The following is a 21,598-nucleotide window of genomic DNA, read 5'->3' as shown; positions in this document are numbered from 1 at the left end:
AACACTGCGGTAGTCATTATGCAACGAAAGAGCAAACAGTTGACGTGAGAAGGCAGTGTGATGCTCACATTGAATTTTTTTTTAAATTATTTTAAAAAGTAAGTATGAGAATATAGTCAAAGGTCAAGTGTGTTCCTGTCAAGAAGTCAGTATTTGTTTTTAAAACAGTAAAAATATGGGTATTATGTGATACATTTAAATAATCACGTGTTTACGTCATCTATCTGCCGTCGCTGATTGGTCGAGACACTGTAAGGGCATGTGCTTGACGTCACGGCCATCGAGCGCATGCGCTCAGCCTGACATCAACCCCGTGGCTTTATGAAAGACATAAATCCCTCCGCGGGGCAGCGGTTATCCAAACTGTCTGTCTTGCAGAAGGGGGGTTTCTCGATCGGGTCCAAAAACACCCTCTCGGGTCCCTTTATCCGCCTCGTATGAGCTTCCCACTGGCTTGAAGCTAAAGCCTGTCGTCATCCGCCGACTCTTCCTCCACTCAAGCTGCTTTTCGCTTCAGCAGCGATCCAGCGGACATAGCCGAGCAGGGAAGTGGGCATCGTCTTCTTCTTCGGGCAGGTGAGCGAACAAGCACAAAAATCGCTTTTCGTGATTATCACAACTACACTGCCACGGCTAGAATGCATATAAAGTATTTAAGGTGGGTTGGCCAAAGCTCTAAAAATACACCCTCTGGTTGGAGATCGTGGGTCGACGTGATCATGGGTGATGCAGTGTGACAGCGAGAGGCCCAGTCTGTCATCTTTGAGCTCCCCAAACAAATCCTCTCAGAACACGACTCTGAGCATTTACTGATCAGAATATCTTTGCCCACGACGATCCCCCACCTCTTTCCCTCGCTCTCCCTGTCTGATTTGTCCATTATTAAGGCCAAGCATCAACTGTACTATCTGCATTCGGAACAACTGGAGCTGTAATGCACTTTAGGCTGACACTACTCTGTGTCACCGGAGCTGTTTGACTGTGGCTTTACTGGCTTCTGGTGATGAGGTTGTCTTGGAAACAGAACCAAGCGTGTGTCTTTCTGTGTCCGCCTAACAAACACATTTTAAAAGCTGGTGGGTATAAAAAGTCTACACACCCCTTAGAAATAATTTCCGTTTTCCAACTAGTTTTGTACTTAAAGCCGGACCAGTGACGTTCATGACTGGGTGTGGCACTGGTCCTCTGGATTTGGGTTTAAAGTAAAAATATAAACACAAAGTAGAAGATTAATCTACACTTCAATTTTGACCTTCATTGAAATAGGTTTTGTCAAGGAAAGTCAAAACTGAAATTGTGAACATTTGTTTGTGAAAAAAAAAAAAATCATTTGGTTTTCCCTATGAATGCCCTGATTCTAAAATTATCTCGATGTTTGACGTCATAACTCGGGGATGGCGCTGAGATATGAAACCACGAAGCCAATGTGGCTACACAGTATAAAAATCTCCAAGCAACAAGAGTTTGTATGGATAAATCTTTAGCCACAGTTAGAAAATCCATAAGCTTTTAACAACGTGAGCCCAAATCAATAAGCTTTTAACAACGTGAGCCCAATTAAAACTGCATAGTTACTAATCAGAACTGAGGATTGTTATGTTATTACTGATCCTAAATAACTGTGTGCCACTCAATAGAATCATGAAATTCACATTTTCTGGTTCTACATACATAGACAGTCAAACAAGGGGTTTCAAACAGCATTTAAACTGGAGTCAAACCGTTTTCTTTTCATGCTTCTAACAAAGGCAAATGACCAATTCAATGCAAAATGAATATGTGTAAGGCAGTGCTTTGAACTAGATATAGTAGCTTTGCATGAGAGATGTTTTTTTAAATATATGATACTGTAGTTATTTATTTAGCTTTAAGCATACCTCTTGATTTGATGATCTTCCCATCTCATTGTTACATTAATGGTGGAAAAAGTTATGGAATGATTTGTCGTGGTATCTAGGGCTGGATATCTTTGCAAACCTCCCGATACGATCCGTACCTCGATACACAGGTAGGTTATGATACGATATGTACCTCGATATGATTCGATATAAATTTGCAAGATTTGATACGGTACAATAATATACAGTATGGCCTTACCGCTATGTTGAACCCAACAAAGTAGACATTTGCATATATCTTAATCACAGCCACTGAAACTATATTATGCCACTTGCAATGACTTGTATTAACCTGGCATTTTGCCCCCCCCCCCAAAAAAAAAAAACAAAAAAAAAAAAACAAATACATTCATGAGGCTTCCAGTCTGTACGCGCATACGCGCGGCACGCAGGGGCGTGCAGATGCACATACAAACTCACTTACGTCACACAATAGCACCACTATTTTTTTTTTTTTTTAGTATTTGCAATCACTTCACATTGACTGTGTTTTTTTTCTCTCTTTCTCTAAAATACTGTCAAATGAAAATTGGCAGTTCATCTGATATTTCAAATGGAAACACTAGCGCTTCAGGGTGCGCTCGAGGAGGCGCGCACTGGAGAGCATCTGCGTGTGTGGGATGAGAGGAAAGGTGATGGTGACGGAGCAGAGGGGCACCTATTCAGTGACGTGCATTTGTTATATTTATTATATACATGTTGTATTATTTGTTATATATTTTATTGCTATTATACACAACAAGTGAACAAACAGCTGTTAAATAGATGAATAAAATACCTTACCTCCCATCGCTTCGGCGCGCTCCACTTTTTTGTGCCCATCGCTTCCTTGTCATGTGATCGCACGCCTGCGCTCCCTAGCGTCAGGGAGGATTGGCGTTACTCACAACTAGAATATCGATACGGTATCGTTTCTATTAATATCGGTATGAACATAGGTATCACTATTTTGGGCGCACCCTTAAATTTTTTTAAATAATAAAAACCTAGCATTTGACCAGTTTTATGTAGATTTTTTAAAAGCCATTCTAAATAAGTTACATGAGGATGAAAGTCACCTTGTAATTATAATTACAATAAAATAAAACTAAACAATATTTAATAAAATTATAACAATGAGTAGCTATGACTGTATATTGACAAGAAAACACATTTGTTTTGTGCATGCTTATGCTAGTGTGTTATAATCAGCATTCGTGCAGACTTTTATAGCTTCTTTTATTTCACTGTTGGCAGTTTAAAAAAAAAAGGTCATTGGGTTTGTGGAGCGGCGGTGAGTTCATTCACAACCTCAACATTACACATTAATCAGTTTACACTGTCATCTGCAGTCAGTTACACTTCTGAGACCCAGTTAAGATGAACTATGACAGGGATCTTGTGAAATTAGCACGTCAGAGCCATAACGAAACATTTGTCATTTATACGCCTTTTTTAAGTGGCTTACACATATGCCAACAATCAGGTCAGGCCTAATTTGAGCCCCCACCTCCTCCCACTTTCTAGTTAAAAGTCATAAAGTTTAAGTGTTTTAAATAAAGTCTCTTTTCTGCAGCGTTCTTTTTTTAATTTATTGTTACTTTTTTTTTTTACTGCTGATATTATGATAGAGCATCTTAAATCCTTGTATCCTTTATAAGAGCTCATAACTTTTTATTCTCAAGAGCGTGAACATTGGCACTGAGGTGTAGAACAATTAAGACCGTAACTTGGCTAAATAAAAAAAAAAAACGACTCAGACGATGTCCACAAAAGTTGCTCTTAAGCCTATTTTTAAACATTTGACACACAGAGTCACTATTACCCAAAAGGCAATGTATACTGTGAATCAAGTATATAAGTGCAAAGTAACAATGTTAAATTGAAATTGGTAACGAGTAAGAACAACAAGCGAGAGACCAGGTCTGGTTATATCACTCCAAGTTCTGGCTGCCCAAATTAGCCACAGTCAAATCACCAGACTGGATATTTACATTATATTTGTCTATTTGATGTCTTTCGGCTTCATCAGGCCTCATCGACATATGCGGGACAAACCCATCCCCTAGAATAATTCGCATCAAATTGTGACTGGAATCTAGTATAATACCAGTCTATCCCGCCAACAAATTTAATCTGTGGTAATGACAATTACGTTGAATTATTTCATACTATCTCACCCTGTGCCATCACGTGTGTTAAACCCGTCTGACTCTTTCAATGCCAGCCACTATAAGAAACAACTGAACCAATTGCGTGCTATTTGATCGTGACTCATCCTGGCATCAAGATGTCAGTCATCTCATCTGCAAACTAGGTTTTCGTTTTCTGATGGTATTCAGAGATAAGATAAACCAAACAAAGCTACCCATTTACAGTGAAGGACACCCAAAGATAATGAGTCATTATGTTGGCGTTTTTGCTGACTCATCGTTGCCACATCTATTTGAACTTCATACTCGCATTGTTTCCATTGTAGTATTCAAAATGTGGGACTTGACTGTAAAGTTTAACGTCTGCTAAATAAGATAATGTGGTCGGTTCGCTGCAATAAAAATTGTGTAGTGTTTGTGGAACCAATAATTACAGTACGTGCGAACCGTTAAAAAATATGGACGTGTTACAGCAGCAATCATGACTCACCTGTTTTCTAGGTTTGATCATGTGACATTCTCAAGCCGAGTCACAATTGAGCACATGGATGTCATTCCGAGTCAGTTGGCAGTAAGGGGCATCAAAGTCTGCCTTTAATAGCTGCTATGGAATTCATTGCATTTCAAGCTACGCTTAACTTCTGTATGAATGAATGGTCTCTGACCAAACGGTTCACTCTCGAAACTAGTTTGCTTCACTCTGAGCTAAGTGTGGTGTTATTTGGGTCGCAGAAATTGGTCCCTGGCAGAGTTTGCTGTTTGACTCGCCACATGTGACTGAGATTACACCGTAGTGCAGGTTCATTCGCTGTCCTCCCAGCCCAAGCGGAGTGTGTGTACTTGCACGTACTGCAGCTCTGAATGTTCCCTGAAGTCGCTTTTTTTTTCTCTTTTTTTATCATTCCATCTCCACCTTGGTTTTGGTTAACTGCGAGATCCTGTCAAATAATAAGGCCTTGCGCACGCACTGTCTTGGGCAACATATGAGTGTTTGTTGGATTTGCATTGCAATATTCTCTTCATGTGGGTTGGAGTGACCGGAGAGGGTCGTTTATTGATCTGCTGGAAACGGCAACTAATCATAGCAGATGCTTGATTCTCTGTGTAAGGCCATGCTTGACTTTAAATGCTCTCAATTCTATTTTAAGCCCTTTATATCCATATCCTGGAAGTGGAAAGTTAGAACACAAAGGCTGTTTGAATCTCCTGGCTAAGAGCCACAAACATCTCAGAGATGGCCACGAAGACACAACAAAAAATAGATGAATTTAACTTCCATGTGGGCGGACCCAGATATGATCTCCTGTTGCTGCTGCAAGAATAAAAAATAAAAAAGATCTAATTCCCCTTCTTTCATATTTGCGCTGTAGCCAGCGAATGTGATTTTATGTTCTATAAAAGTCTCATGAGTTGTTTATTATTGCTACATTGTCTTTTTAAAATGTGCGTTTGTCACAACATCTCACCATAGTTTGTTCCAAGACAATTTGAAATTATAGCCCAAAGTATCTTAAGTTTTAGATACACTCCAAATTATATTTAAAAAACACACACACACACACACAACCGCCCATGATCACACCCTGATTTCTTATTTTTAATATTTTTTTCCTCTATTTTGCAAACGGTTATACAATAATATTACTAAACACAGAAATTAAAATGATAATAATGTGGGTAAGTGTAGAAGTTAAAAAAAATATTAAAATGAGGATTAGGCAGCTTGCAAGATGAATGAATGAATGAATTAAAATGACAAATATTAAAAAAAACATGAGAATATTATGACGTTAGTATGCAACACTCAGTGTATTTTGTGCGACATCATGTGTTTTATTAACACATTTGATTTGAGTTGAAGCCAATGCTTTTTTTCTTAATCAAACTATTATTTGAATTATTATTATTATATTATAATTATTATGCTGTGAGATGACTAATAGACTTTTCATTTGTATTTGAGAGAACTACTGCGTGCAGTTAAAACATCTGTTTTTATCATTGCACAATGTTTTATTATTGAGCAGGAATGGAAAATTGAAGATGTACACAGGTCATCCTTTTTGACAATCGGGGATCGGCCCCAAAAAAATTTGTGATCATTTTATCCCTAGTAATGACAGGTTGCAACAGCCCCATAACTTTTAATTCTCTTCTGTTTACCTGGTTGCTAAAGCAACGTGCCTAATAAGCCGACCACTGGCTTTAATTATTCTTGCTTATTCGGAGTTACCTGCTCATCATGTTTCCATGTTGCTCAGGGTAACCTTGTTGCCTGTTTATGTTCCCCCCCATCGCATCACAATGCAAACATGTCTCCTTTCAACTTTGCGTGCCTTGCTGTAGGATGGGCCTCATTCATGAATAAGTTATGTATCACTAAACACACAACGCTAATTGGGTTGGGTGTTATTCAGGTTTTGACGCTTTACTTTTTCCTCCCAAAAACTGTAATACTGTCACTCATTTTAGACTTCTTTTGTAGCTTGCTCCGACCACCACTAATAGCCCGAATCCGTGATTGATCTTTGTTTCCCTTTAAACCAAGTTCGGAAGGGTTCATGTTTTGTTTTTGTCAAAAAACGTCATAGTACTGCCCCCCTATCCAAAATATCCAATTTTATCATATTAATAAATGTAAGATAAAGTGCACATTTATAGTTCTTTGTCTTGTCCAAAAACACTTAACCAAGCCACACATGTGCGGAGTGTACCCTGCCTACTGCCCCCTAGTGAGTGTAAGCAATACAGAAAGTATATGTGGTTGTTATGAAAACCCTGAGAGAGATTTTAAGGCTGCCAAGTGTCTTGCTGTGGCTTCGAGGATTTTATCTACTTGTAGCAACAACGTCCACCTTTTAGTCTTAAATATGCCTGCTGGGCTCTGTGGGACGTCCAAGGCGTGAGAATGCCAGGCGCTTCACTTCGACTAACCTATATGCGATGTGTGCAGTTACATTATGGACTGCTGGGCGTGTGAGAAAGGTGCCCGAGCCTTCATTGCTCGCTTATTTGTGGCTGCGAGCATGTTGCGCGGGGGCTGGTGTTGCTGTGAGAACTGGCTAGAAAAATATTCAAAGGTTGAGCATTTTTGTGTCTCTGATCTAAATCTGTCTCACTCAGTTGCCTTGCTTTCTCCATCCCAACTCAAAGTAGGTCTTTCAAATGACCATGATGTCCATCATGACCGGACTCTGGCACATCCAAAATCTGTACAAACAAAGCCATAGCATGCTAACTTCATCCATGATTTTTTTTCATGTATTTATCGTATTATTTATTTTATTTTGATGTGTAGTTGCTACAAACACTGGATGCGTTCCGTGTCAACGGCCACCTTGTCACGCACAAGCGTAAAAGTGATTTTATCTGGCGGAAGAGGATTTGTGATGTTTGCACATGCCTCGCCCAGACCCTCGCTGACCCAGAAGGCTGCCGGGATACTCTTTCAAACAAGTCGACCGTGCCATTCTCCTGTGCCACTGGCACTGTCCTCACCAGGCCAAAAATAACCTAACCATAGTTGCATAATATTAGGCGAGTCCATGTCGAAGTATTTTTGTTAAGATGGTGATACTCGCCTCCCGAATTCAGACTTGCTCTCAATAATTGACGGATTGACGAATGTTTCATAGCAGTTGAACGCTTCAGGCCATAGTGACGAGGTCACAGATGCACTCCCTGTTGTTTATTGAACAGGAAAAACAACCAAACTCACAAATAGAAATTGAGAGCGCTTCTAAGATGCTGTTGTTGACTCAGGCAGCACCTGACATACTTGACTAGGCTACACCCTCCAGGCTTTCACAGCAACGATGGCCTGGGGTCACAACGTTACAGTGTTGGGTGCCAAAAGATCACAGATCGACTGGAGCCATACAAATCTCATAAATACAATTTACAATATAGAATACATATATATCATAATACATTTTGCTTAATTAGTCCTCATTGTTCTTTTTACCACGCTGTGCTAATTTTTTGCATGTGAGGTTAAAGCCTCAAGTTAAGCTGTGAAAATGCTCAATATAAAGTTTTTATATTGGGGGGAAAAACATGATTTTTGCTAATTTTGACTTTTATACAGAATCTTTGTGGAGTTTGACTTTTGTGGTATGATACACTCCCATCCAGTCACTCACCTCACTTTTAGCCTTGCTTATTGGGAAAGAAAAATAGTCACTAATAATAGTCAATCACTAATTATTTTGCCTTGAATAATCATGTATGTCCAATTAACTTGTGTTTCACCTCCCTGCTCCTTCCTCTCTTTGACCCATCCCCTCTGCCTCACCCCCTACTTCCCCTTACACTCTCCTCTTTAAGCTCTCTTCCGTCTCTCTCTCTCTTTCTCTTGCTATCTCCCTCTCTCGCCCCCAACACAGATGCTCCCAGCCGTGCAGATTGACAGGAGTGATGGGATGTGTCAACTAGGTATTTCGCCTATCCCAATGTTTTCACACAGCGAGCTGGGTGGTCGTTTTGGTGTGGGGAAGGAGAAGTAGGGAGCCTGCGGTCAGGGCAGTTTGTTAAATCAAATAAACGTCTCATATCAGAGCTCCCACATATAGCACTGGTGAATTGTAGAAACTTGAAAAGTATTACGAGTAAATAACAAAACTGCGATTCCTTTGTGGAATGTAAAGTCTTAAGTTTTTGATCATCCGGGTACTGACGCCCATTGCAGATAAATTCTTATGCACATTGCTGATTCTCTCGGGTTGACAAAACACCTCAAAATAGTGTGTAAACACTTTTAGTTCCTCATTTACTGGATCCTATTTTCGTCGACTACACTTAAGACGGTTTAAATTCTAGTTTAGTTGAAGTTGAAGTTTATTTTTGAATATGAGATCGACCAAACACAAAATCATTTTTTTCACATTTTCACATAATTTCATGTTATGCCAATAAGACGAATAAATCAGCATGTTCAAAAAAGGAGAAGGAAGAAGCTATTGCGTTGAAGTGGTGTAAATCGAATAAATCGCTTTTTCGCATAATCCTTTGGAGTTGTGTTTAGTCCTGGAACATTATTTCAATTTATTTGTGAGGAAATGTTAACTGCCTATTGTATCCCGGTCTGCCTTGTCTTAATAGTTAAAAGTTTTTCAGATCAGGGCATCTTACTTCAATAAAATCCTTTTTGTTCAAAATACTGGGGTCATAAGATTAAAACCAGTCATGCAAGAATGACTGCATGCAACACACACATTTTGGCAACGTTCAGGATCTTGAACTGGATTTGCTTATTGAAGCAATGAAATGGAAACCTTCACCCATGTGTGTCAAATGATGTGTACAGACCGACAGAGCACAAGGCCATGTTTTACCCAAATAAAACTTGCCGTGACATCTGAATCATTACAAACAGAGCTTCCGCTATCTTTTGCCTTCATCTCTCCCTCTAACATTGACCCCCGTCTTCCCTGACTTTTTACAAACTCTGCATCCTTTTTCTCCCCCTTCTCTCCTGGTTCCTGCTTACGAAATCTCCCCGAAAACCTATTTTCTGTCATAGCGCTATATTATTCATGCATAATTTAGAATCCAGACAGGTGTGTTGGATTGGCTGCTGTTCTCTGTTCATCTGCTTTTAATAGTTGAAAAGTAATTTTGGTGGACTGTTATGCTATAACTGGTGTGGGGCGGGGGGGGCAATAAGTGGACAATAAGGAGTAATTGCAGCCTGGCAGCTTCTCAGGATATCAAATGTGAACTTGAATTCATCATTCATTCAAACACGAAATGAATCTCTCCGCCCCTCTGTCTTTTATTTTCCAAGCAGACAAATCATCCCTGGAAGATGTAAACAGACTGAAGGACTCATCTGCAGTTTTGACGCCGGAGCGAGACAAAGGTGACGAGGCGGACGAGTGGGTAGAACACGGCGGTACCGGCATGGGCGTGGGCAAGAACACCACCTCCAAGCCCGCGGACAGCGAGGGAGGCAAATATGAAGAGGAGAACAAACGTGGAGCGGATTTCTACCCCATTCCGGTACGTTGAATTTTTTTTTTGGACACATACAGTAAAAGCAACGTGACAACATACCTGCGGCTGAGCGTAGAATATGATTGAGTGAGAAGTACCACATTGAGTAGTTTTCCATTTTAAGTCAAGTAAACCTTGGAAGCTTATTCAAAATCATCAAACACAATGCAGGAAGTGAAGTCCAAATTTTGCTTTATAATATGTTCACTCATCAAAACGTTTTTATTCTGATTAATAATGCGTTTGTGGGATATCACTTGAGCAGCAAAGTCCACCTGTTGCTCAAATTGCGAAATATTTAAACAAACAAAATAATTCACTCTGTATAGTGAAACAGTTTGACGTTCTCGTTTTATGTTCAATTTGTATCAACTTAGTTTCACTTATGGTTGCTGCCTTTGTAAAATGAAGTCAAACGGTATTGAGATTTGCAGAACTAAATCAAGCTTGTTTTCTACAATATAGAAATTTGAGAAGTGAAACATAAATAAACGTGTCTGTTGATCACAAACCCAGTGGAGGAAATGGGTTTTAAAAATATGAGTGTTATGTATTTTTGGGGCATGTTTCCATTTTGCCTTAAATGCTTGTGAAACGTTAAAAAGTTCGACATCAATCAGGCGTGGCATTTCAATTCTCGCATATCTTCACATGACTAAGTTCCATGGTCTTCCAACAAATATTTAGCCAACCTACCCCCAGCTCTGACTTCTCAGTATTTCAATATTGCTTCCTGATAACATAAGCGGCCATGAATCCTGTCTCACCACAAGGCCGCTCTTAAAAATGGGGGGAAAAAAACAAACCTTTAATCATTATAAATCTTTGTGTTTAGGTGGTGGTAAATGGAGTGGGCGGAACAAATGGGGACCAGGATACAGAGAACACCGAGCTGATGGCTATCTATTCAAAAGATGTTCAACGAGCAGAAAAGGTACGGGAATAAAGGAAGTTGGAAGTTGCTACTATGAAAGGGCACTTTTCATTTGAGGAAGAGGATGTGAAATCACATGTTGGACTGGAGGCTTTCCTTCCGTGTCACATCTTTTTATTTTTTTCCAAACCGTGCTAATTCAACAGTAGAACATTCAAGAAGTTCATTACAGGAGTGTAGTATTTTATGTTGTATTCCAAATCAAATTGAGAAGGATGTATTTTATCTTTGTGTGTGTATAATATAGAGCTCATTGTCAGAGACGTTGGACAGCTCAGACAGCACTGATCTGAGGAGGATGGACATGATCTATGTCATAGAAGACACTCCGCCTTGGTACCTGTGTGTGTTTTTAGGCCTACAGGTAACTGCCCCCACCACACACAAAAAGACACATCCATACTGCTTACTTATTCTTTTATAATGATTATTTTTTTTTTGCATTCCAAACATGTGAATGATATAAGAACAAATTGTACCTCAACTCATCCATGCCAGTGTAAACTAGGTGTGCAGAATCAGGTTGCAAAGAGCAAAGGAAAATTTAATAAAGTAGTTAGGTAACTGGTTATGCATAATGACACTAAATTGTCTCTTTTTATTGCATTAAAAAAAATACACGCTAGAATTGTGCCCGGTGAGTGATGGAAATGGTCCAAAAAAAAAAATACAAAATGACATCTAACTCAATACCCGTATTGTGTCCGCAGCACTATTTGACATGTTTCAGTGGAACTATAGCAGTGCCATTCCTCCTCGCCGAAGCCATGTGCGTCGGATCTGACCAGTGGGCCACTAGCCAGCTCATAGGGACCATTTTCTTTTGTGTCGGGATCACAACCCTCCTACAGACCACGCTGGGCTGCAGGTACTCACACACACACACACAAATCCCTCTCGAAATCCTTCATACACTTCAAAGCCTGTTCTTCCACCCTTAACCTCTGAGCAGTGATCATTTAGACCGCCCCCCCATCTCAAGTGAGTGCTTGAGCGTAGTGGCTAAGTATGTGTTATGTAATCCCTATACAAAGATGTGTAAGACTGCAGTCAGGTGGCATGGACGACGTAGCGGTTTTGCAATGTGAATAATGTAGAACCCCATTGTTCGACTTCCTGCGTAATTAAAATGGGAAAGGAGCTTTTGTCTTGTGTTTGTACCTCAACTGGACACAACATTAGGTACACCTGCAAAAGAGCACGTATTCAACAGATAATATTTGATCAGCTAGAGGCAAACTCACAATTCTAATGATTCGAATCGGTATGCCGTGAGAAATCATCGGGTGTGCTGCTTGGGCAAAGATTTATTTAGGCAAATTTATTTCATTAACTTAAAAGTGATATTTGGTTTCTGATGAGTTTTTTGCTGGTGTCCAAGGTTGCCTTTGTTCCAGGCCAGCGCTTTTGCCTTCCTTGCCCCAGCCAGAGCTATTCTGTCACTGGACAAATGGAAGTGCAACAACACCGGTGAGGACCTGTGTTAGACATCACACCTAGTTTTACTTTTGTCTCTTGTCTGATCTTGACCTGACATTGGAATCTTTTTGTTTTTCTGTCCTCAGCCATCCTCGAGACAAACAGCACAGAAATTCTCCACACCGAACACATCTGGCATCCTAGGATACGAGAAGTGAGAAACGGAAAAAAAACACGCACACACTTTCGTTCTGTGGGGAAGTGGTTGAAATGCGTGCAAAACCAAGTTAAGATGTTATTAAATGTCTTGAATAAGTGCTTACTAAACAGTTGGAGAGCTGCCAACACAAGCACTTGTGACTTTGTGTGGCTTGTTAATATCTGCTAAAATATGTTGCTTTGGCAAACACAACTGAATAGCTGCTCTAGAAGTTGACATGGCATGAAGGTGTGTCACATCAGAGCAATATTATTAATGAAATGTTACGGGAAGCATTTAGCAGAACACCGAGGAGAAGCCAAACATTGAAGGACAAACTCAAGATGCCCCCGCACTGTTTTAGTTAATTGATGGCGACTGAATAACGGCTGCTTTTATTCACACGTGACAAATGTGTTATTGCGCTTCACGTAACTCACCTCAAGTGACGATTATTTTTCTTCAGATCCAAGGGGCCATCATTGTGTCATCCCTGGTGGAGGTGTGCATCGGGGCGCTGGGTCTACCCGGGCTCCTGTTGAAGTATATCGGACCGCTAACCATCACGCCCACGGTGGCCCTCATCGGCCTCTCTGGTTTCCAGGCGGCAGGGGAAAGGGCAGGAAAGCATTGGGGCATAGCTATGTTGTAAGTTCAAATGTTGAAATCGGTAATTGCTGTGTTTTCTGCCGCTGGGCCCGTACTTGACACACACAAGAGGCGAGGAGTGTACAGAGGCAAAACTATTTGAGTGCCTCTAAACTTTTGACCGTCACATTTTCCAACAAGCAGCTGTTGCCTCAAAAAAATAACATCCCCAATTTGAGTATTTGGTATGATGAACACCGTTGTTAGTTTCCACACTCGGGTTGCGGCATCATCCGCTGCTCTTTGCGTCGTAGCCGCAGGGTCGTTGCTCCCGACCGGCGTAATGGGCTCGTTTTTCTCACGCGGTCAGGTTAATTGATTTGTCCGTACGGCCTCCGGGGCTCCTTTTGTCGATTGACGAGGGTAAATGCAATATGCTTGTTGAAATTCAATCATTTGCACATAACAATCGCTCACTGGCAAAAGATGAGGCCTCAAGTTAAGCGTTTGTGGCATGATTTAGGATTGACTTATACATGTGTGTACATAGGAGAGTGCAACTACTCTCTGACAAAATTGAGAAAGTAAATTCATGTGTATTGTCGCCAATACATAATATTGACACACTCGCTTCTGAGATGGGTTATATTTTATTTATTAACCTCTTTTATTGTTTGACTGGATTGTGTCAGTTCCCAATGGAGTTGTGAAGATGCAAAACTCATTCTTGTTTTAAACTAAAATGTTATTTTTGTGTTTGCAGGACTATTTTCCTGGTACTGCTTTTTTCCCAGTATGCTCGTAATGTCCACTTCCCATTGCCGGTCTACAAAGCAAAGAAAGGTTGGACTTCCTATCGGCTGCAAGTTTTCAAAATGTTCCCAGTAAGTGCGCCCTTGAGTCTGTGCCCTTGCTGCGTAATGGTCGGCGGCAGCTTTTGTAACACTTTGATTGCACAAGCATTTTAACCGCAAGGAATCTGCCTATTATTCAACTTAAAGTCTGATGTCATAAGCACAAGAATTAGACTTATTCAACTCTTTGTCGATGCGTCATCGGTTACTCAAGCGTGCCATTGTGTAATGCTTCTTATGCCATCTGCTGGTCATGAAGCTTATACATACTTGGTACACATTGTTGAACACCAGGGGAAGCTTAACATTGTAAATAATTATTAAATTTGACAAAATTAAAAAAAAAAATTCTAGGAGACAAAACAAGTACACTCAAATGTAGCTTTGGTCGACTTGGAATACTTGTAAAAATCCCAATAGCCTATGACTTTCATTAAATTAATTAAATAATAATTAAATTAATCTTGCAGTCTTTATAATGATTCTACATTAATTTCAATTTAGAATAAAAATGGTGCTGTACAGTTACTGTGAACTGAAAAAAAAATCAAATAAATTTGAGATGTATTTGATTCCCTTTCTTACTTGTCATGCACACAGATCATCATGGCCATCCTGGTTTCGTGGCTCCTGTGCTTCATCTTCACCGTGACGGACGTCTTTCCACCTGAAAAGAACAAATATGGCTACTATGCCCGCACAGACGCACGGCAAGGGATCCTATCTGTTGCACCCTGGTTTAAAATCCCCTATCCCTGTGAGTGGCTAAACAGTTACAGCTTCACATTTTAAAAAATCTACTCATCAGCGATACGCTTTGGTAGACTTGCACAATCCAATAAATAGATTGTATATCCAAAATAAGAGATGTTTTGATCTTCCAGTCCAGTGGGGCATCCCGAGCGTAACGGCCGCAGGCGTCATTGGGATGATGAGCGCCGTCGTAGCCAGCATCATTGAGTCCATCGGTGACTATTACGCCTGCGCCCGTCTGTCGTGTGCCCCTCCTCCTCCTATTCACGCCATCAATAGGTAAACTTCGCCAAGCCCCCTCTTTTCTTTTGGACACTCAACACTTTCAAATCCTTAGGGGCATATTTATCGAGGGCATCTCCTGTGTCCTGGATGGTCTTTTTGGGACAGGAAACGGTTCCACTTCCTCCAGTCCGAATATCGGCGTCCTTGGAATAACAAAGGTTTGACTATCGGGTTAAATATTCTGGCACAAGATGGCAACAGTGTTTAAGAAGGTAGCATGGAGAATAAATGATGTCATTGGGACCGATTTCCTTTTGTTCCCAGGTGGGCAGCAGGCGTGTGATCCAGTACGGAGCCGCCATGATGCTGCTGCTGGGCCTCGTGGGTAAATTCAGCGCCCTGTTTGCCTCCCTGCCGGACCCCGTGCTGGGTGCTCTGTTCTGCACCTTGTTCGGCATGATCACGGCGGTGGGGCTTTCCAACCTGCAGTTTGTCGACCTCAACTCGTCCAGGAACCTTTTTGTTCTGGGCTTCTCCATCTTCTTTGGGCTGATGTTGCCAAGCTACCTCAAAAAGAACCCGCTGGTGACAGGTGGGCATAGTGCACTGACGGCAAATCTAACCAGGAATATATGGAATTATTACGTGGAATTTGAGAAGGAAAAAGAAATATATCGAGAAGGTTGTTGCATTGCTATAAGTCAATTGATCTGGCCAAACTACAAAACAGTCGTGACGAATTTAGAATGTAAAATTAAATTTAACAATGAATATAATTTATTGAGATGTACATGTAGATTTATTTTTAAATGTTTGTCCTCAGCGGGCTTTTATTCCCTACAAAAAAAGCAATACACACACTAAAGTATATTTTGGTAAAAGACGCTCAATTTCACTTTATTAAGCGCTTAGCATTGTTGTTGTTTTTTTTTTCTCCAGGCATTATTGAGATTGACCAAGTGTTAAACGTTCTCCTCACCACTGCCATGTTTGTGGGAGGCTCCGTTGCTTTTATCTTGGATAATACTATTCCAGGTGAGACATTCATTCCTTTACAGCAGTACCGACATATTAAGTTTTGGTTTTTAAAAAAAACACAAAAAAAACACACATTGTCATGTATCGAAAGGATCGCATGTTACGAATGCTGAACTAAGACAATGGCTGGAGATGACGTTCCTCTCTCTTCAGGTACTCCTGAGGAGCGAGGCATCAGGAAGCTAAAGCGCGGTTCGGGTCCCAGCTCCGCCGAGCTGGAGGGAATGCGATCGTACGATCTGCCCTTTGGAATGGACTTCATCCGCAGGCACCCCATCTTCAAGTACTTCCCGATCAGCCCCACCTTCGCAGGCTACCAATGGGGGAAGCTTCGGGAAACCTGCGTGAGCTGTAACAGTAGCGGACACGGGGATGCGGGCGAGGGAGGGGGTTCCCACGGCGAGAGTCTGGCGTAGCTGTCGGGATGGTGTGTGAATTCGGGGAGCAAGGGAAGGTACACTGAGAGATTTGGAGCGTGTGGATGACATGTGAAGCACCGACCTCTGTCTGCCCCTGTCTGTCTGTCTGTCTTTGTCATTTCCCACTATGCTATTTTGAGCATGCTAACGCAAGTCGCAGCCAGCACGCCCCAGAAGACGTTACCACGTGGAGTCTGCTTGGTGTGTTTGCATGTGTGCTCAATATGCAGAATGGTTGTGCATTCTTTCACGCTGTCACTTTAATCCACACGGGCATACAACGATGACACAATAAATCTGCCAATTGAGAATTATGCAAAAAAAGGTGGCAATCACATAATGCCATGAATGCAAACACATGGATGCACACCAACAGCCCGATCTAAATTAGCTTAGAAGCTACAGCTCGAGCACGCACGACTGCAAGTCGGCAGGCCCCGGCGCGGTGATTGTTTTTTGTTGCTGCCTCCTCAGTTGTGAATGTATGCCTTGGTCATTTCAAAACTTCCCATGAAACAAATTAGAGTTCCACGCATTAAAGTTCACAGTTTACATATCACCACGGTTGTCAGTATTAGCCACTACTATTTTAACTTTACACAAAGGGTTCCCCTCGCAACAGCTCAAATACTTTTTTCACGCGGGTTTTCCTGGAGTCATCTTCACTTCCGCTACTTGTGAATAAATACCTTAAATTAAATAAACACTCAGATCACATTCAAATTTTCCGGAAAGTGTGTGGTGAAATCCGTATGTCTTGTATAGAAAACTACGGCTACTGTTTCCAACCAAGAAAGTCCACCAATATTTTATACATGTCGTCAAGTGGGCAAACGTTTGCCAGGAAGACAGATGGGGAGCAAAAAGGCGCTCGGTTGCCCGGTTACGCCAACTGTTTCTCCTCCATTAACTTTCTACCTCTCAGCCGGGGCTTTCCCCGCTCCGTTATTTTTGCCCTGTCTTGCACACTTTGTTCCTAAATTGTAAGTTAGACGGAATGATACTTCACCACACACTCGCCTTCATCTTTATTATGACTTTTGTAAATATTTACAATCTGCCTAAGAGTTCTGAGGTTAAATATTATGTTCTACCCGTGCTTGTGTGGGTTGTCGGCTTCCTCCCGCATTCCACAAACTTGAGTTGATTGAAGACTCTAAATTACCCTTAGGTGAGACTGTAATTGTATCAATTTCACATGACTATACTTTGGTTCTGGTTTCTGGTGAAGTGCAAGCTTCTGTTTCAATGCCGTTGTCATACTGGGCAAAAAATAATGCAGAATAATGGAGGATTTGTCACTACTTTGCATCAATGGCTTCAAGACAATCATAACAACTGATACTATTCATATATCATTGACTTCATAACATTTATCAACTAATATTTACTTTGTTTTTTAAATCAGATTCATTAGGTATATTTTTCAGAAACATTTTACAACACGTGGGATAATACTTACAGCGCAAGCTTTTATAGGTCCAACCTAAAAATAAAAATAATCTTAAAAACATGATGTTCTAGAAATGAAGTAGACATCTTTTAGAATCCACATAGCGGAAGTGAAGATAACTCCAGGCATCCCCTGTTCTCTGGCGGCTTCTTCCGAAAGCAATTCCGTACTGTACCTTGCGTGGCCTTATCAGAGACGTGTCGTAAACGCTGACCCTGCATGTTTCAATGTCTTTGACTGTTTGCTGGACTCTCTGACCCTTTGTGTGGATCCTCCGTTACTGGTTTACAGGGTCACATGTAACAGCGTCAACTACTGTAGTCTGCATTAGCCAACTGGAACGGAACAAGAGAATGTGTATGTTGTGTTTACTGACTGGATTGGATCGTCTGTTGCTAATGCTGTCAACATTTTTCACTCTTGCCGACTTCATGGTCCATAATAATGGCAACATGGTTCCACTAAATTACTTGAAAAGTGCTAAATATTGTATCCAGTTTTTTTTTTTTTTTTTTTACTAAACCAAAAAGTTGGTTTGTTTTTGATTTTTCCTGTTACCAAAAAAAAAAGCAACAGATGTTCTCATAAAAACTAGCCTATACATTTTCTTGGGTTCGTATCTATATTAAAGTCATTTCTTTATTTATAGAAGAGAGGTTTGTGTGCAAAGCTCTGTTGAAGCAGGTCTTTGTGTGGCTTGCACAATGCTGAAAGTTTATTTATGAATTATTAGTTGTCCTGCCCTATAAAAACTCAGAATCAACACAAGCCGTCATCAGCTTCAGTTAAGTTGAACTGGTGCTTGTCCATATAAGGCAACAACTGGCAGCATTGCTGTTAAAAAAAAAAAAAAAAAAAAATCTTGCCAGATTACGCCAGCGCCTTTTTCCAGTTTTGTTACATTTCAAGGTGCCAAGAATATCTTATTGACCTTATGACGGGCACATGAACCACAAAATACTGCTGGGCCTTAACTCTTTAACTCCCTGTTTGTGGTCACTCATGTGCCAGGATGTGAATAATTAATTTAGGGGCATTTTATTGTTTTTCTTTTGTTAAACTTATTTGTTCCAGACTTTAATCTTTCAATTTTACTTTCACATCCCATTCTTTCTCAATCTTAAATGAGCCAAGGCACGCATTTAACATTACACAAACGTCGTCACCAAACATCATAAAATGTACATCAACTAAAATAATGATGATCCTGTCTAAATTTATTCACAAATATACTTTGGTGAAATGTGGACCTGTTAATTATGAAGCTATTGCAGCAGTGCCTTGAGATAAGACTTTTTGACCGCACTTGTAACTCAAAAGGCTCACATCGCAAATTATCTTTACTCATTGAAACAAATGAGGGCAATGACAAAAATGTTTGTAATGTCTTTCTAATGAGAAAATAGCACTTTATAATGTTGTTCTACATAAAATCATACATTAATTATATCATTTAATGGAATATTAAAAAAACAAAAAGTAACCACATCCTTAAATTAAATGGACATTGTGCTGCTCCCTCGGGTGTGCATGCCATGGCCACTACAGATGCTCTGTTCTGTAAATGGAGATGCACCAGCGCCTCAGCCAGCCACACAAATAGTAGTCGCTCTTCACAGAGGATAAAGAATATATTTCCCATTGCGTTAGTATTAAAGAAAGAAAAAAAAGCCCTGTGGGTCAAGCGGTGCGGAAAAACTATGGATGCATGAAGCCCCCCCCCCCCCTCATTCCACACAATAAGCCAAATTATTAAGCATCGATTACTCGACAGTTCAATTGTTGAAATCTTGAAAAAAATGTTTCATACCTTCGACTACAGCATCACGCACACTACAAGCGAGCAGTCGTATTCACACCCATGCAAATGACATCACACACACACACCTTCTGTGCTGTCCTGCAGTCCTCTTGTGTTTGGTGTACCAGGATGTTTCCCTCCCCGAATATTCTTACGGTCAACGTTTATGGACACAAAACAAAAGACCTGGTGTCCTTATTACGAGCCGACCGAAGCTGCGGTTGTCACAGAAACCGACTTCCTCACAACATAGCTTGACGTGCCTGAACCCAACTGCAGTCTGATTTGACTGTCAGAAAGATGACTTACAAAACTGGACCTCCTCCATTGACGTGTTTACTGGTTCGGTGACGAAGCAGTGGTTGGTTCTTAATAAGTTGGCCAGAAGCACACAAAGACAGCAGTCTCTTTCAATTATTATGAAGGAGATACTTGTACAAAAATCTTTTGGGGTACTACTACTTGTTTATTTTTGTGACTGTGCTTGTGTTTTTTTCCTTTTTATACATACCTTTTTTTGCAAGTAAATATTTGTAAGAGAAATCGTAACTTTTAATCATGCTGAAAAGTGCATGATTTTGTTATACTTTCATTTAAAGAGGAAAACGACTAAATGCATATTTCATCCTACTCCATGTCATGTTTTGATTGTAAGTTAGGAAGTTTTTGTCTTTTTTTTTTTTTAATACACCTAAACTTGCTTTCATTTTTGTTAATACACGACCAAAAATCAAAGAATGAGGCAAATTTAGAGAATAGATTACATACATATTTAATTTTAATAAAGACTTGAAAATTGTGAAAAAAAATTGTAGCAACCAAAATGTTTTTTTGTTCCTAATACTATTTAAGATGTCACAGAATGTATGATGGTGTTTACTTTGTTTTCATTTTATACTAAAAGATAAATCTATGTGCAGCCCTCTGCTTTCATATATATGCAAATCTGCAATCTATTCATTTGAAATCATTAGGATCCAGTTATTGCTTCATGACAAATTAATGAGAATTTTATGTCACTATGCTGATGGAGTAGTTGTGAGAAGTTCCCAAAATAAATGGGCCCGTTTTCAACAACGCCCCAACTCTCTCTATAAATAAAAATTGTACAGTATGGCAAATACTGTCAATACTGGTTCAACTTTTTTTTCTGTGTGTACATGTGTGTTATTGTTCATATGCTTGCCAGCTGCCATTACAAATTATGTATGTACTATAACTACTTTCAGTTAACGTCAACCAGTCTAATTCTGAATGTCCTGGACAGATAAGATTAACATGGCAACACAAAGAGGGTGAAATCTGATTGGAGGACAAAAAACATCTAAGTACAGTAATCCCTCGTTTATCGCGGATATTTGGTTCCAAAGATCACCTGCGATGAGTGAAATCCGCGAAGTACGGTCACCAACAAGAAGTACTGGGCAGGCTAACGAGTTAGCGGAAATATGCTAATTCGCGATCGTGCCAACACATGAAAACGGTCTTCTAAAGGAATGTAAACGAATATTTGGAGCAATACTACACTGTCCTAAAGGTTAGACACACGTTTCCTCGATTTAGAAGTTTTATTTGGACTTTTAATAAAAATTTGGAAAAAAATTCCACGATGTCGTGAAGCCGCGATACACGAAACACGAAGTAGCGAGGGATCACTGTATGCACGTAGGAAGCAGTTTAGTTACGTCATAATCACGCGACTGTGAGACTAGTGGGCAATTTAATACAATTTCATGGAGCAAATATTAAAATGTAGCTTGCAAATGACGGCGTTTCCGCACAACTATTTCATCTGTTTGATTTATTAAAATCATTTAACTTAAAACCTAAGCTAAAACTCAAAGCCACATTGCCACGTTAGATGTTTTTTTTTTTTTTTTTAATCATTCGA

At 40.2% G+C, this 21,598-nt stretch overlaps 1 protein-coding gene across 6 annotated transcripts; it reads left to right on the top strand.

The window, feature by feature from the left end:
• Positions 1–291: 291 nt before the first annotated feature.
• Positions 292–20,853, top strand: slc23a2 (solute carrier family 23 member 2). Of its 6 annotated transcripts, none has more exons than XM_049762074.1 (16): positions 292–576; positions 8,416–8,464; positions 9,819–10,030; positions 10,860–10,958; positions 11,206–11,322; positions 11,669–11,826; positions 12,340–12,428; positions 12,524–12,591; positions 13,043–13,224; positions 13,928–14,048; positions 14,619–14,775; positions 14,903–15,050; positions 15,109–15,214; positions 15,321–15,588; positions 15,936–16,031; positions 16,188–20,853. In XM_049762074.1, the coding sequence occupies exons 2-16, from the start codon at positions 8,416–8,418 to the stop codon at positions 16,448–16,450; spliced, it is 2,133 nt and encodes a 710-aa protein (XP_049618031.1). In that variant the 5' UTR covers positions 292–576; the 3' UTR covers positions 16,451–20,853. The 6 variants fall into 6 exon arrangements, with proteins under 6 accessions (XP_049618031.1, XP_049618029.1, XP_049618030.1 ...); XM_049762072.1 differs by having other exon boundaries at positions 9,816–10,030; XM_049762073.1 differs by having other exon boundaries at positions 8,357–8,464.
• The last annotated feature ends 745 nt before the right edge of the window (positions 20,854–21,598 follow it).

This window comes from Syngnathus scovelli, chromosome 3 (assembly GCF_024217435.2).
Source record: "Syngnathus scovelli strain Florida chromosome 3, RoL_Ssco_1.2, whole genome shotgun sequence".
NCBI classification, from domain to species: Eukaryota; Metazoa; Chordata; class Actinopteri; order Syngnathiformes; family Syngnathidae; genus Syngnathus; species Syngnathus scovelli.
Note: the sequence above shows the minus strand (reverse complement) of the source record. Positions and strands in the feature narration are given on the sequence as shown.

Excerpts from the sequence above, each read along its gene's own strand:
- slc23a2 (XM_049762072.1), top strand. The coding sequence starts at position 8,416 with ATGCTCCCAGCCGTGCAGATTGACAGGAGTGATGGGATGTGTCAACTA. Across the intron at positions 12,429-12,523 it reads ATGGAAGTGCAACAACACCG|CCATCCTCGAGACAAACAGC; the intron begins GTGAGGACCTGT and ends TTCTGTCCTCAG. Across the intron at positions 12,592-13,042 it reads GGCATCCTAGGATACGAGAA|ATCCAAGGGGCCATCATTGT; the intron begins GTGAGAAACGGA and ends ATTTTTCTTCAG.